The sequence below is a fragment of the Indicator indicator genome, chromosome 26 (assembly GCF_027791375.1).
Source record: "Indicator indicator isolate 239-I01 chromosome 26, UM_Iind_1.1, whole genome shotgun sequence".
NCBI lineage: Eukaryota > Metazoa > Chordata > Aves > Piciformes > Indicatoridae > Indicator > Indicator indicator.
Genome location: NC_072035.1, coordinates 10,242,416 through 10,256,629, shown reverse-complemented (window position 1 = coordinate 10,256,629; position 14,214 = coordinate 10,242,416). Strand labels below are relative to the sequence as shown.

At 50.2% G+C, this 14,214-nt stretch overlaps 1 protein-coding gene across 4 annotated transcripts in view; it reads left to right on the top strand.

Moving 5' to 3' along the window:
* The first annotated feature begins 12,300 nt into the window (after window positions 1-12,300).
* Window positions 12,301-14,214, top strand: part of CORO1C (coronin 1C) — a 37,000-nt gene continuing 35,086 nt past the window's right edge. For all 4 annotated transcript variants that reach the window (XM_054392931.1, XM_054392930.1, XM_054392928.1 and 1 more), the window contains exon 1: window positions 12,301-12,495. In XM_054392931.1, coding sequence (XP_054248906.1) covers window positions 12,301-12,495 — 195 coding nt within the window. The remainder of the gene's footprint in view (window positions 12,496-14,214) is intronic.

Genomic DNA, 14,214 nt, shown 5'->3' with positions numbered 1-14,214 from the left:
TGGTGGTGCAAGCAGCATCTTCCATCATGCTGGTGTGATGTCCTTGGATGAATGGGTTGGAATGGGTTGTCCAGGGAGGTGGTTGAGGCCCCATCCCTGGAGGTGTTTGCAGCCAGGCTGGATGAGGCTCTGGCCAGCCTGCTGTAGTGTGAGGTGTCCCTGCCCATGGCAGGGGGGTTGGAACTGGACGATCCTTGTGGTCCCTTCCAACCCTGACTGATTCTATGATTCTATGAAGTTCATAGGGCTGTTGTCCAGCTCTGGAAGTCTTTGCTGTGTCTCTTGGCAGTGGTTGAGGATACAGTGCATGAAGGAAGCAGAGAGGTGGTGCTGAGGGGAGATGATTCAGCACCAGACTTGGTAGTTAAGTCATAAAATCATCTGGTTGGGAAAGACCTGAAGATCATTGAGTCCAACCATACCCTAACATAGACTGAGAGAATGGTTTGGGTTGGAAGGGACCTTAAAGATCATCTCATGCTGTGGGCAGGGACACCTTCCACTAGACCAAGTTGTTCAAGGCCTCATCCAACCTGGCCTTGAACACCTCCAACATCTCCCTGTGCACAACTGTTAGACCAGATAATGGTTGGACTCTTATCTGAAAGGTCTTTTTTAACCCACATGATTCCATGATTTTGTTCTATGAGCATCTCTGGTGTTTGCTCCAATGGAAAAAGTGGAGGAGAAGGAAGGCTCTTGGAGAGGAGCATATGAAAGGCTATGGCCCTCTATGGTCAGCAGTGTCAGAAGGTGGGAATCTCTCTGCTCCAATGGAAGGAGTAGAGAGGGAATGGCCTCCAGTTCCTCAAGCTGGACATTAGAAGAAGCTTCCTGGCTGGAAGGGTTCTCAAAGACTGGAAGAGGCTCCCCAGGGAGGTGGTTGAATCCCCATCCCTGGAGGTGTTTAAAAGCCACAGGGATGTGGTGCTGAGGGCCATGGTTTAGCAGCAGCCTTGGTGGAGTTAGAGAATGGTTGGACTGGATGATCTTAAAGGGCTTTTCCCACCCAAACAATTCTATAAGGTTTCCCTTTCCTTACCTAGTCAAGCTGGTTTGGTGCCCACCAGCTGGATCACTGTCTCTGGTGGAAGCCAAAATGCAGAGACAAACTCAGGGAGCTGGGATGCTTCATCCACAGGTACCTTGTTCTTTTCTCCCCACATATTAACTATGTTCCTTACCTCTGAGGTTCAGTCCTGCCTTTCAAGCTTTCTTTTTTTTCCTCCCCTTTGCTCTCCTCTGGCTTTGTTTTTAGTTTTTCCTGACCTTTTTGGCCCAGCTAAATTGTCACCATCCAAATATCTCCAATACATCACATCTTGCTGCCTGGACCAGCTAGTTTAATGGAAGGTGTCCCTGTCCCTGGCAGGGGGGTTGGAACTAGATGATCTTCAGGGTCCCTTCCAACCCAAACCATGAGTCTATGAATCTAAACCCAAAGGAGGAGGTTGCTCTGGCACCTGCTCTTGCTCCTCAGCTGCCTCACTACTTCAGCTCCAGGGTGTAACTGTTCCAGTGATCCTCTTTGCTGGTTGCCCATCCCATTGTAGCCTCCTGATAAATTGTTTTGTCTAATGATTTTTGTGTGCACTCCTTGCCTGAGCTTTATAGTAGATGACACAGATTAAATGAAGCCAGACAATGCTCTCTCTTCAGGGTAATGACTTTCAGCTGTGGTGTCCTTTTGTCCCTGTAAATTATGGGAAATGATGTCATGTTAGACCAAGCTACCAAATGGAATGAGTAGGAAGATCCTCCAAGAAGATGGATTGCATACCTGGAGATCTTGATGTGACAGGAAAGGAGCATCAGCCAGAGCATGGGAGATGTGCACCTGAGATGAGCAGGGGGTAGAAACTCAGGAAGTGAGATCTGCTTCTTGGTGATGCCCAGAAGACTTAAACATTGTAGGATCATAGAATTGTTTGGGTTGGAAAAGAGTTTTAAAATCATTGAGTCCAACCATTATCAGCACTTAAGAGGTCTTCAGAACTCAGGGTTGTCCCCCCCTGTACTCAGCACTGGTGAGGTCCTACCTTGAGTACTGTGTTCAGCTTTGGAGCATCACTCCAAGAAGGACATGGAGGTGCTGGAGCAGGTCCAGAGAAGGGCAGCAAAGGTGGTGAAGGGTCTGGAGAACAGGGTTGGTGAGGAGCAGCTGAGGGAACTGGGGTTTTTTAGTCTGAAGAAGGGGAGGTTCAGGGGAGACCTCATTGCTCTCTCCAACTCCCTGAAAGGAGCTTGGAGCCAGGTGGGGGTTGGTCTCTTCTCCCTAGTATCAGGTGATAGAATGAGAAGAAATGGCCTCAAGCTATGCCAGTGGAGGTTCAGGTTTGATATTAGAAGAAACTCCATCACTGAAAGGGTTCTCAAACCCTGGAACCAGGAGGTGGTTGAATCCCAATCCCTGGAGGTCTTTCAGAGAAGCAGAGATGTGGTGCTGAGGGCCATGGTTTAGCAGCAGCCTTGGCAGAGTTAGAGAATGGTTGGACTGGATGATCTTTTTTGGTCTTCTCCAACCAAAACTATTCTATGATATCATAACAGTCTTAGTGTGATTGTTTGAGGGGCCTAGAATCATCTCAAGTGTTTCACAGGTCAGAACCAACACCTTGCACTTTGGCCAGAAGAACAATTCCAGCTTATTATAAGTTGGGGTTGTGTTACCTTCTTGAACACGCTGGGCTCCCCAGTTGAGATGGAATCAAATTCCCTGCTAGTTTGTGGTTTAGGTTCCTATCCCAAAATAGAGCTTCACCAGTGGTGTATAACAGCTGGAAATTTCAGTATTAAGTTCATATTCCAGCTTTTTTGTCTTTCCAATGAAGTGAAATCAGATGGCAGAGGCTTGCTCACTCTAGACAAGAAGTAACCCAAGACTGTAAACAGTCTGTGCACAAAGCTGGTGGCTTTTGGAACAGTGACCAGCTGCAGTGGTGCTCCCCCTTGGCTTACAGAGCTCTGAACAGCTGAAAACACAAGTTCTGTCAGCCGTGGGCTACATGGGAATGGTTTGAAGTGGTGCTACCATGGAGGCCATTGGGTGGTGTTCAGAAGAAGGCTGCCCCAAGGTGTTGGTGTCTGCTCTGTTTGTTCTCTGCCAAAAGGTTTCAGGTGAAGTCGTAAGGTGAGCCTGTGTGGAGCAGGAGGTGTGCTGGGATGGTGGTCTATGGGGTGTGAAAGCCTCTGAGTGCTTCAATCCCCTGTTCCCTGTGTGGCTCTGTACCTTAATCTACCATATGATGTGTTCTGAGGAGTGAATGACCACAGATTCACAGTGGGCTTTTCTCTGGTGCTTATCTCCCTGATGGTCAACTGTTCTGCAGGTGTGGCTGAGCAGTGTGGTGAGGGAGGGGGTTTCCTCCATGCTGGGGGCACTTAGACCCCCATCCCTGGCTTGGTTATTGCTTTAGGATTATACAAATACTTTCTATTATTTCACTAAACAAAGCTTTCAGGTCTGAGCACTCAGCACTCTGCAGATCAGGCCCCACCACCTCAGCCCAGGTGTTCAGGGAGACCTTGGGCTCCACAATGTCTTGGGTCTTGAGAAACCTCTGTACTTCCCAGCATCAAGTGCCCATGGTGTGGGCTGCCTGGTCTTACAGCATCTCTGGTGGGACTCTGCCCTCTCCCTGTCTCCCCATCACCCTGAAGAAGGCAGGTGCCCCTACTATGAGTTGTCATCTACAACCGCCACTGGTGACACTGTCTGTAGTGAACAGGGAATGTATGGTGTGAGTGACCTCTAGGCTCCCCAGTTCCAGAGAGACTGGGAACTACCAGAGAGAGTCCAGCAGAGGATACAGAGATGCTGAACATCTCTGTGAGGAGGAAAGGCTGAGAGCCCTGGGGCTGGTGAGCCTGGAGAAGAGCAGCCCCAGAGGGGATCTGAGCAATGCTCAGCAAGAGATGAAGGAACTGTGAGGGGCAAGAGGCTGGGGCCAGACTCCTGTCAGTGGTGCCCAGGGACAGGACAAGGGGCAGTGGGCACAAACTGGAACCCAGGAGGCTCCATCTGAACAGGAGGAGAAACTTCTTTGTTGTGAGGCTGCTGGAGCCCTGGAGCAGGCTGCCCAGAGAGGTTGTGGAGTCTCCTTCTCTGGAGAGCTTCCAAACCCACCTGGGCATTGTGATCCTGGGCAAGCTGCTGTGGGTGCCCCTGCTTGAGCAGGGGGTTGGACTGGATGATCTCCAGAGCTCCCCTCCAACACCCCCCCACTCTCCCCATGCTGGAATTCTGTATCATGATTATTTTTGCCCCCTTGTTTCTCAGCAGTTATCTGACACTGGACATTGATTCCTCAGCTGCCCCTGAAGCTTACACCACCTCTCATTCTGTTTTTGGGGGCTCTCCATCCACACATGGGCTTCTCCATCGACACATGGGGTTCACCATCAACACATGGAGCTAATCTTGACAGTTTGCACTAGAGGAAGAGCCCTTCCCAGTCCCAAGGACCAGCCCTCCCTAAGTGCTGTTCTCCCTCTCCAATGGGTTTGTATCTCCTCGCCCCATTTAACAGTAGCCTCCAGCTGGCTGTGACTTAAACTGCCCTTTTATTTCCAGTGTCTCCCACTCCAGCAGGGATCACAATCACATGAGCAGAGCAGGATTTTGCCATTAGTGGGGGGTTTTCCTGTAAGTGCTCCCTAGCAGGATGCATTTCCTCTTGCATAAGCGGGCTGCAAACCCTCCAAAGCCACAGCAATACATCTGTTGGGTTCTCGAGACAGATAGATCCTTTATAAACAGGAAAAAATGGGCCAACTCATGGCAACTCTTGTGACACATCGTGATGGAGGGGGATCAGAAAGAAGTGGAATGAAAAGTATCACTGTGTGGGCACGGCTGATGGGTAGCCTGACTTTCTGAAAGTCCTTTTAGATGCCGACACAAAGACGTAGAAAGGGGAGATGGAAGGAAATTCAGCTGGAAGTCACTTGACATTTCAGGGGGGCAAAGGGAAAACAAAAAAGAGGAGTTTTGAAGGCTCTTCCCCCTGTCCTCCTCAGGTCATGTAAGATGCTGTGTGTCATGGAGCTGGATCCAGGAGATCAGTGTGGTTGTAGATCTGTCAGCACTTCCTTTGTCGTGGTCTTTGCAGGGTGACCAACGCTTCTGGTTTAATTTTGCTGAGGGTTGTAACTCTGGCAACACTGAAACTCCTTTCAGCTTCTAGTTGTGAGGCTTTAAAGCCTCCAAATTTGGGCATGAGGGCTGATGGTTGGACTTGATGATCTTTGAGGGCTTTTCCAGCCTTAATGATTTTGTGTATCTATGATTTAAAAAAAAAAAAAAAAAAAGTATTTTTCCAAGAAATAATTAAAGAAAAGAAAATATTTCCTGTCTAGCAAGTGCAGGGAGGTTGTTCCAGCTCCTTAGTGAAGATTTACAGCACAGACAATGATCTAATGAACTTCCTTTTTCTAAAACTTGCTCTAAGTCTCCTTCCTGAGTATAAATCCCTGGCACAGCCCCACCAGCCATGGATGTGCTTTCCTGCCCACTTGGGTATTTCCCAAGGGTGCCATCTGATAAAGGCTGAATCAGCTTTTCCTTCTGGTGAATCATCTCAGATCAGAGAACCGTGGAATGCTTTGGGTTGGAAGGGACCTTTAAAAGTCATTTATCCCAATCCCCCTGCAATCAGCAGGGAGATCTTCAACTAGAGCAGGTTGCTCACAGCCCCAAACAACCTGACCTGGGATGGTTCCAGGGATGGGACATCTCCCACCTCTCTGAGCATCCTGGGCCAGGCTCTCACCACCCTCAGTGTCAAACATTTCTTCCTTCTCTCTGGTCTGAATCTCCCTCTTTGAGTTTAAACCCTCACCCCTTGTCTTGTCACAGCAGACCCTGCTCAAAAGTCTGTCCCCAACTTTCTTATCACCTTTAGGTCTTCAAAGGCTGCTGGTATCTCACCTGATAATCCTACAAGTGGCCAAGCTGGGATCTCCTGCCTGCACATGGCTCTGTAGGGAGAACCTGTGGCAACCACACTCAGCTGTGGCTTCCCTGCAGATGGTGGAGGAGGGGATGGATCCTTTCCACTGCAGTATCGAGAACTAAATGAGGGTGCTAATTACCCTTCCTGGTTTAACCAGAGGCTGAGCTAGGGAGAAGGTGCCTGGGTTTTGGGGTATTTTTGGGGTGCTCAGGATGAAGCTTCACCCCTATTTTGTTTTTCACCTGCTTGCTTTCTGTGCTGAACGCTCCACAGTGGCTGCTCTTTCCAACTGCACGTTTTCCTCCCCCCTCCCTTCTCTTCTCTTTGGAGAGCAGCCAGATCAAAATGGCTGGGATCCAAGGAGCCAAGGCTCACTCCCTTTGCTATGGAAATGAGGACTTGGAGGCTGCTCACCATGTGTTCATCAGAGAGTTCCTGCTAAGGAGGATGAGCTGTAGGTGGGGAAGAGGGCAGCGAAGGTGTGCTCCAGCAGATCCCTTCAGAACAAATTAAGGCTATTTCTGGTTTCATCTGCCTCTTTGCATTTTTAAAATGTCATTTAGAGGAAACCAAAAATTCCTCTTTTTTTTTTTTTCCCATCAGGTGGTAAAAATAAGGAAAATTAAGTGGTAGAATATCATAGAATCATGAAGGCTAGGAAAGAACTTTTAAGATTATCAAGTCCAACCAAGAACCCAACACCACCATGGCCACTAAACCATCCCAAAGTCTACCATGGGATTCTGCTCCCCTTCTGTTGGAGTAGAAGGGGTGGCAGACCTCCCACTCTCTGAGACAAGCAGGTCTGGGGTTTGTTTGTAGTGTTCTGGTATTGATGAAGCAAAGGGAAGATGGCATTATCCCACATCACCATCATCCTCCTCCTCCTTGGCTATCATAGCCACGTTCCCAGCATTAAAGTGGACAAATTGCAAAACCCCTGGGATGGGAATAGGTTGCTCAGAAAGGTGGTGGAGTCTCTGGAGGTGTTCAAGAAACATGTGGACGTGGCACTTGGGGACATGGTTTGATGGCCATGGTGGTCTTGGGTTTGTGATTGGACTTGATGATCTTCTAACCAAAACAATTCCATGATGGGTTGGCACTGGGCAATTTGCTCAGTGCTAGCTCAGCAAGGCAGGGTTAAGCCCTCATTTACCTTCTCCTAAACCATCAGATTTTAATCTTGATGCACAGTGGGGTGGGAATGTTGCCAGTGGGTGAACAGTAAGGAAAAACCTCTCCACAAAGTAGGGGACTTTTCCCTTCTCCAAGGTGAGCTACACACCCTAGGCAGAGGAGCAAGGAGGGGTTTGCTGCTTTTTTGCAGGCTTCCCATGGTGTGGCAGCATGTTGGGCTTTGCAAGAGCATCCCTGGCTTCTTCAGGGTGGCCTGGTGTCACCTCATGAGGGCTGAAGGTGGCAGGGAGGGAGAAGATGCTGCTGCTCTTGTCTAGGGCTTGCTGCAGGACTCAGCAGCATCAAAGTGGTGGATGCAGAGCAGTTGGGGCAGCAGAGCCCTGAACAGTGTGGGACTGGGAGGAGCTTTCTGGGGGTGGGAATGTCTGACAGGTCTCCAAATGAGTCTGCAGCAGTGAGTTAGTAACTGGGTGTGGAGCTGCATTTTTTAATGCTGCCTCTTCGCTGGGCCTCGGGCAGGTTGATAGTGCAGAGTTTCTTGTCTTTTGGGCACCCTGCAGTTGAAATTCACTTTTGTGTCTGGCTTGGTGGGGCTGGGATCATGCTCAGGGAATGGGGCTGGTGGTCCTGGATGGAGCTGTGCCCTGACTCATCCATCCACCCACCCACCCACCTTCCCTCTGTGGTGGGGACAGCCACGCATGAGTCCCACTGAGCTTCCCACGCTGGCAGCACCATGCACCATCTGCTTCAGCAGAGCTGCTTCCCTCCATTTGGGATAACTTCATCTCTGCCTTTGCCTGGAAACAAAACCAAACCCCACATCACAAAGGAGGTCAGAGTGAGGTGGGGCTTGGCCTCTTCTCCCAAGGAACAAGAGATAGGACAAGAGGAAATGTCCCAAAATTGCATCAGGGGAGGTTTAGGTTGGATATTAGGAGAAATGTCTTTGCTGCAAGAGTGGTCAGGCATTGGAACAGGCTGCCCAGGGAGGTGGTGGAGTCCCCATCCCTGGAGGTGTTCAGAAAACCTGTACACATGGTGCTTTGGGATGCGGTTTGGTGGCCACAATGGTCTTAGGTTGAAGGTTGGACTGGATGATCTTAGAGGGCTTTTCCAAGCTTAACCATCCTGTGAGTCTAGTCTATGATTGTAAAAGCCACGTAGGTGTGGTGCTGAGGGACGTGGTGCAGTGGGGACTTGGCAGTGCTGGGTTAATGGTTGGAATGGATGATCTTAGAGGTCTCTTCATGCCAGTTCATAGGGAGTCCAGGCCATCAGTGAGTCCAGGTCAGGAGTGGCTGGACACCCTTCATGCCAGCTCTTGCAGAGTCCAGCACATGGGTGGCTGGAAGCCATTGCCATCTGCTTGGCCTATGTCAAAGCACTTAGTGGCCTCCACCCCTTGTTTGGGGACAGATGTCCCAAAAGCCAGCCCCCAGCTGGTGCAGTCATTGTCCATGTCTGCAGGGAAGCTGCTGAGGCTCTTCCCAGCCAGCTGCCTGGGCTGCCCCACGGTCTGGGTTTTGCTCTTACACCATCACCCCAAAGCCCCTGGTGGCACTTGGGGTCCGTGTTGGCAGCAGCTGCCTCGAGTGGGCATGGAGCTGCTGGGAAGGTGGCCAGGGCCATTCCCAAAGGCTTCATCTGGACATGTTTGGTAGGAGCTGGAGGGGAAGCACTCTGATTATTTGTTCTTATCTGCGAGGAAAGGGGAGTATTTCACTCACTGGCTGCTACATTAACTGCAACGTTTTTTCTGCTCTTCAAAGGCTCTGACTGCTGCTTTCCCAGCTCTGATGAGCACTTTCCCTGCCTTACTCAGTTTCTTGTTGCTGTTTAGTTTTTCTGTTCACCTCAGAGACTACAAAACAGGGATCATTACGCTCTCACACGAAGCCTTTGCAGCTTGCAGACAGCCCTACAAGCTTTTATCACGTCTGCTGCAGACAGGGGAGTCGTGCTGGAGCTGCCTGACGAGGCTCTCACTGGAGAGCATCTTGGAATCATAGACTCCAGGCACTGGAACAGGCTGCCCAGGGAGGTGGTGGAGTCACCATCCCTGGAGGTGTTCAAGAAACATGTAGCCATGCCACCTGGGGACATGGTTTAATAGCCCTGGTGGTCTTAGGTTGATGGTTGGAAGCAATGATCTCAAAGGTCTCTTCCAACCCAAACAAGTCTGTGATTCTGTGATTCTAATCACAGCATGGTGAGGGTTGGAAGGGGCCCCTAGAGATCATTGAGTCCAACCCCTCTGCCAAAGCAGGATCACCCAGGGCAGGTCACACAGGAACACATCCAGATGGGTCTTGAAAGGCCCTACAGAAGGAGGCTCCACAACTCCTCTGGGCAGTCTGCTCCAGGGCTCCAGCACCCTCACACCAAAGAAGTTTTTCCTCATGTTGAGGTGGAACTGCCTGGGTTCCAGTTTGTATTTTTGTTGCCCCTCATTCCTATCACAGGACTCCACTGAGAAGAGCCTGGCCTCTTCTTGCCCCCTACCCTTCAGATGTTTGTAAACATTGATCAGATCCCCTCTCAGGCTGCTCTTTTCCAGGCTCACCAGCCCCAGGTCTCTCAGCCTTTCCTCATCAGACAGGTGTTCCAGTCCCTTCATCATCCTCCTTTGGACACTCTGTAGTACATCCCTGTCCCTCTTGAACTGGGGAGTCCAGAACCGGACCCAGCACTCCAGATGTGGCCTCACTAGGGCAGAGTAGAGGGAGAACCTCCCTTGACCTGCTGGCCACACTTTTCTTCATGCACCCCAGGAGACCATTTGCCTTCCTGGCCATGAGAGCACATTGCTGTCCCATGGATAACTTATCATCCACCAGCCTCCATGGAGCTGCTTTCCAGGAGGTTAACCCCTACTCTGTACTGGTGCATGGTGGTGTTCCTCCCCAGGTGCAGGACTCCACACTTATCCTTGTTGAACCTCATGAGGTTCCCCTTTGCCCAGCTCTCCAGCCTGTCCACATCTTACTGAATGGCTGCACCACCTTCCAGTGTATCAGCAGCAGCCTGGTGGGTCTGGAGCAAGATGCTCTGGGAAGCTGAGTGCTTTTTTTCCCAGCCTCTTCATGTGCTTTGGGACCTACTGGGAAGAGAGATAGGAGGTGAACTCTGCTTATTTCTATTTTATTTTTTTTACATATTTTGTTTTGCTTTCCCTAGGGACTGGGGCAGAAACATTTTTCTCATATGTAAAAGCAAGATGCTGTACAGAGGCTCCTCCTTTTGTGAGCACTGAGGGAGAAAAATCTTAGAATCATAGAATCATTCAAATTGGAAAGGACCTTGAAGATCATCTAACTCCAACCATCAACCCATGTCCACTAAACCATGCCCCAGAGTTCTGTGTCTACGTGCTGGGTTTTGTTTTTTTTTTAATGCCTCCAGGGATGGGGACTCCACCTCCTCCCTGAGCAGCCTGTTCCAATGCCTGACCACTCCTGCAGCAAAGAAATTTTTCTTCATCTCCAACCTAAACCTCCTTTGGTGCAACGTGAAGCCATTTCTTCTTGTCCTATCCAGATAGGTCCTGAAAGCCTCCAGAGAAGGAGATTCCAGCACCTCCCTGGCCAGCCTGGAGGGTAGAACAGGCTTCCAGACTTGATGTTCACATGCAGCATTGTGCCCATGTCTTCTTCTAGAGCTGGAATTTTCCATGCCAGTCCTTTTCCTTCTCTTCTAACTCAAACCTTCTTGAAAACGATTTTCCTCAGGAGAAGTGCTACAGACACACCAAATTAATTTGAGTCATTAGCTTCTTTCCATTACTCCTTTCTGCCTAGGAAACCACTTTTATGATTTTTTTTTTTTTTTTAGTGAGATTTTGGAGTTAGAAGAAAGAGGTGGAAGGCAGTGAACATGTGGAACCACTTCACAGGAACACCGGATTTTGAGAGCTTGCATTTTTATTTACATCTTCTGGACCCTGTCTGACTTGAAAGTAAACAAGTTCAATCTGAGACCAGATTTATCCTCCAAAATATGTGGAGACTTGTCTAAAAACTGCTTCCAGGATTAGGAACTTCCTTTGCTGCACAGAGAGAATACATTTACAACAGGAAAACTGATGCCTAACCGGCAAATTCTTTCTGTCAGACATCCTTGGAAGTGCAGATCAGTTGTGCTTGGTGCAAGAGGGCCTGAAAGTTCATGTAAAACACTCCCCCAGAAAAAAAGGGGGAAACTGGCTGAGAACTTGGCAGGATTTTAGAGCAAGGTGCTGGGGTAATGAAGGATGCTGTGTTTCTGTTTGCTGGAGGCTCAGCCATGGTGTGGGTGGAGGATCCTGTGGAGGTTCTTGGCATCTTCTGGGCAAGCAGGAGGTCATAGAATGGTCATAGAATTGTAGAATCATAGAACTGTTGAGGCTGGAAGAGACCTTTGAGATCGTCAAGTCCAACAGCTCAGCTGGAGCTCACAATCCCACCACTCCCACTAACCCATGTGCCTAAGCACCACATCTACATGTCTATTAAATATCTCCAGGAATGGGAACTCCACCACCCTCCTGGGCAGCCTGTTCCAGGGTTGGGAGAAATTGTTCCTAATATCAAACCTGAACCTCCACTGGCACAGCTTGAGGCCACTTCCTCTCATTCTATCACTTGTTCCTTGGGAGAAAAGCCTAACCCTCACCCTGGCTCCAGTCTCCTTAGAAGTAGTTGTGGAGAGCAATGAGGTCTCCCCTCAGCCTCTTTTTGTCCAGCCTAAACAACCCAAGTTCCCTCAGCTGCTCCTCACCAGCCCTGTTCTCCAGACCCTTCACCACCTTTGCTGCCCTTCTCTGGACCTGCTCCAGCACCTCCATGTCCTTCTTGGAGTGATGCTCCAAAACTGAATGCAGTACTCAAGGTACAACCTCACCAGTGCTGAGGACGGAGGGGATAATCCTGAGTTTGAAGACCTCTTAAGTGTTGATAATGGTTGGCCTCAATGATCTCAAAGCTCTTTTCCAACCCACAAAACTTCTGTTCAAGACCCGTTACCACCTCTATTGCTTTTCTTTGGACCCGCTCCAGCCCCTGGATGCCCTTTTTGGTTCGAGGGGTTCAAAACCGACCCCCAGCAGCGGGAAGCGTGGCCTGCCCGGTGCCGAGCAGAGGGGGACGATCCCCTCCCTGCAGCAGCCTGGGCTGCTCTTCCCCTTCCGCTGGCAGCTGAGCTCTCGCTGTTGTGCTCCGCAGACACGATGAGGCGAGTGGTACGGCAGAGCAAGTTCCGGCACGTCTTCGGCCAGGCGGTGAAGAACGATCAGTGCTACGACGACATCCGCGTGTCCCGCGTCACCTGGGACAGCTCCTTCTGCGCCGTCAACCCTCGCTTCGTCGCCATCATCGTCGACGCCAGCGGCGGGGGAGCCTTCCTGGTGCTGCCCTTGCACAAGGTAAGTGCTCCGCTCCCAGCCTCTCGCCCTGCCCTAGCAGCGGAAAGCGGGTTGGGGTTGGAAGGGGACCTGCGAAGGTCGTCTTGTCCAACCTCACCCCCACCCCTGCAGTCAGCAAGGGGCATCCTCCACTAGATCACAGAGTCAATCAGCCAGGTTGGAAGAGACCTCCAAGATCTTCAAGTCCAACCGATCACCCAGCCCTAACTAATCAACTAGACCATGGCACTAAGAGCCTTCTCCAGGCTTTCCTTAAACACCTCCAGGGATGCTGTCCCCCACCACCTCCCTGGGCAGCCCATCCCAATGGGTGATCTCTCTTTCTGGGAAGAACTTCTTTCTAAGATCAAGCCTAAACTTCCCCCTGTGCAGCTTGAGACTGTGTCCTCTTGTTCTGTTGCTGGTTGCCTGGGAGAAGAGCCCCACCTGGCTACAACCACCCTTGAGGTAGTTGTAGACAGCAATAAGGTCTCCCCTGAGCCTCCTCTTCTCCAGGCTAAACAACCCCAGATCAGGTTGCCCAGAGCCCTGTTGAGCCTCACCTTGAATATCTCCAAGGATCAGGCCCCAACCACCTCCCTGGGTAACCTGTTCCAGTGTTCCTCATGGTAAAGAACTTCCTGCTAACATCCAACCTAAATCTCCTCTTCTCTTAAGTTCCAACCATTGCTTCTTGTCCTATCACTGCAGGCCCTTGTAAACAGTCCCTCTGCAGCCTTCTTGCTGGTCCCCTTCAGGTACTGGAAGGCCACTATTAGGACTCCCTAGAGTCTTCTCCAGGCTGAACAACCTCAGCTCCCTCAGTCTGTCCTTGTAGGAGAGATGCTCCAGCCCCTTTGATCATTTTTGTGGCCTTGCTGTGGACCCTCTCCAGCAGGTCCATGTCCTTCTTGTGTTGAGGATACCAGAGCAGGACACAGTACTCCAGGTGAGGTCTCATCAGATCAAAGCAGAGTGGCAAAATCACCTCTCTGAATCTGTGTTGTCAATTCAGCACTTGTTTGTGAAGAACATCGAGGTTGAGCTGTGTGTGGTGACAAATACTGCCCAGTGGTGCCATAGAAGAAGTCCATGTGACATCTCTGTAATCAGTGTGGTGATTCCTGCATGTTAAACACAGTAAATAAGTGGTTTGCTTGGCTCACCTGAGCCAGTTCTTTATGGCAGAAGTTTCTGCGTGGAATCATCCTCCTAATGAAGGCTCTTTAGGTATGACAGCAGTCGGTCAGGTTCTTCCACTCTCATGGCTCAGCATTTTCAGCTCTCTGAGTATCACTTAATTCAGGAATGTTCTGAACCAGACTGCTCCCTGCAGCCCTACATCAGAGGGATGTGAAGGAGAGAGCTGGCGTCTCAGCTGGTCCATGCTGCTGCCAGCCCCTTTGCTTGCTCCTTCTCTAGGTGGTATAAGACAAGAATAATCTTGGGAAGAAAACAGCTCCTCCAAGGACCATCACAGCTGTCCTGCAGTTCTCCAGGTGGTGTCCAAGCTTTGTTATGCTTCAGCCAGATCTTGTTATCCCATGAGATACCAAAGAGAGGGGCTTCATCTGATCCTGGGCAAAGAGGCAGCCCTTACGTTCTGAGGGTTCTGCTGCTGAGTGTCCAATCCATCATCTTTCAGAGAGCCTGTAGATACACTCTACTTTTCTCCCTTATACTTTAAATTGATTTGTAGAACCCCAGGGGTGTGCTTTGCAGAATCATAGAATGGCCTGG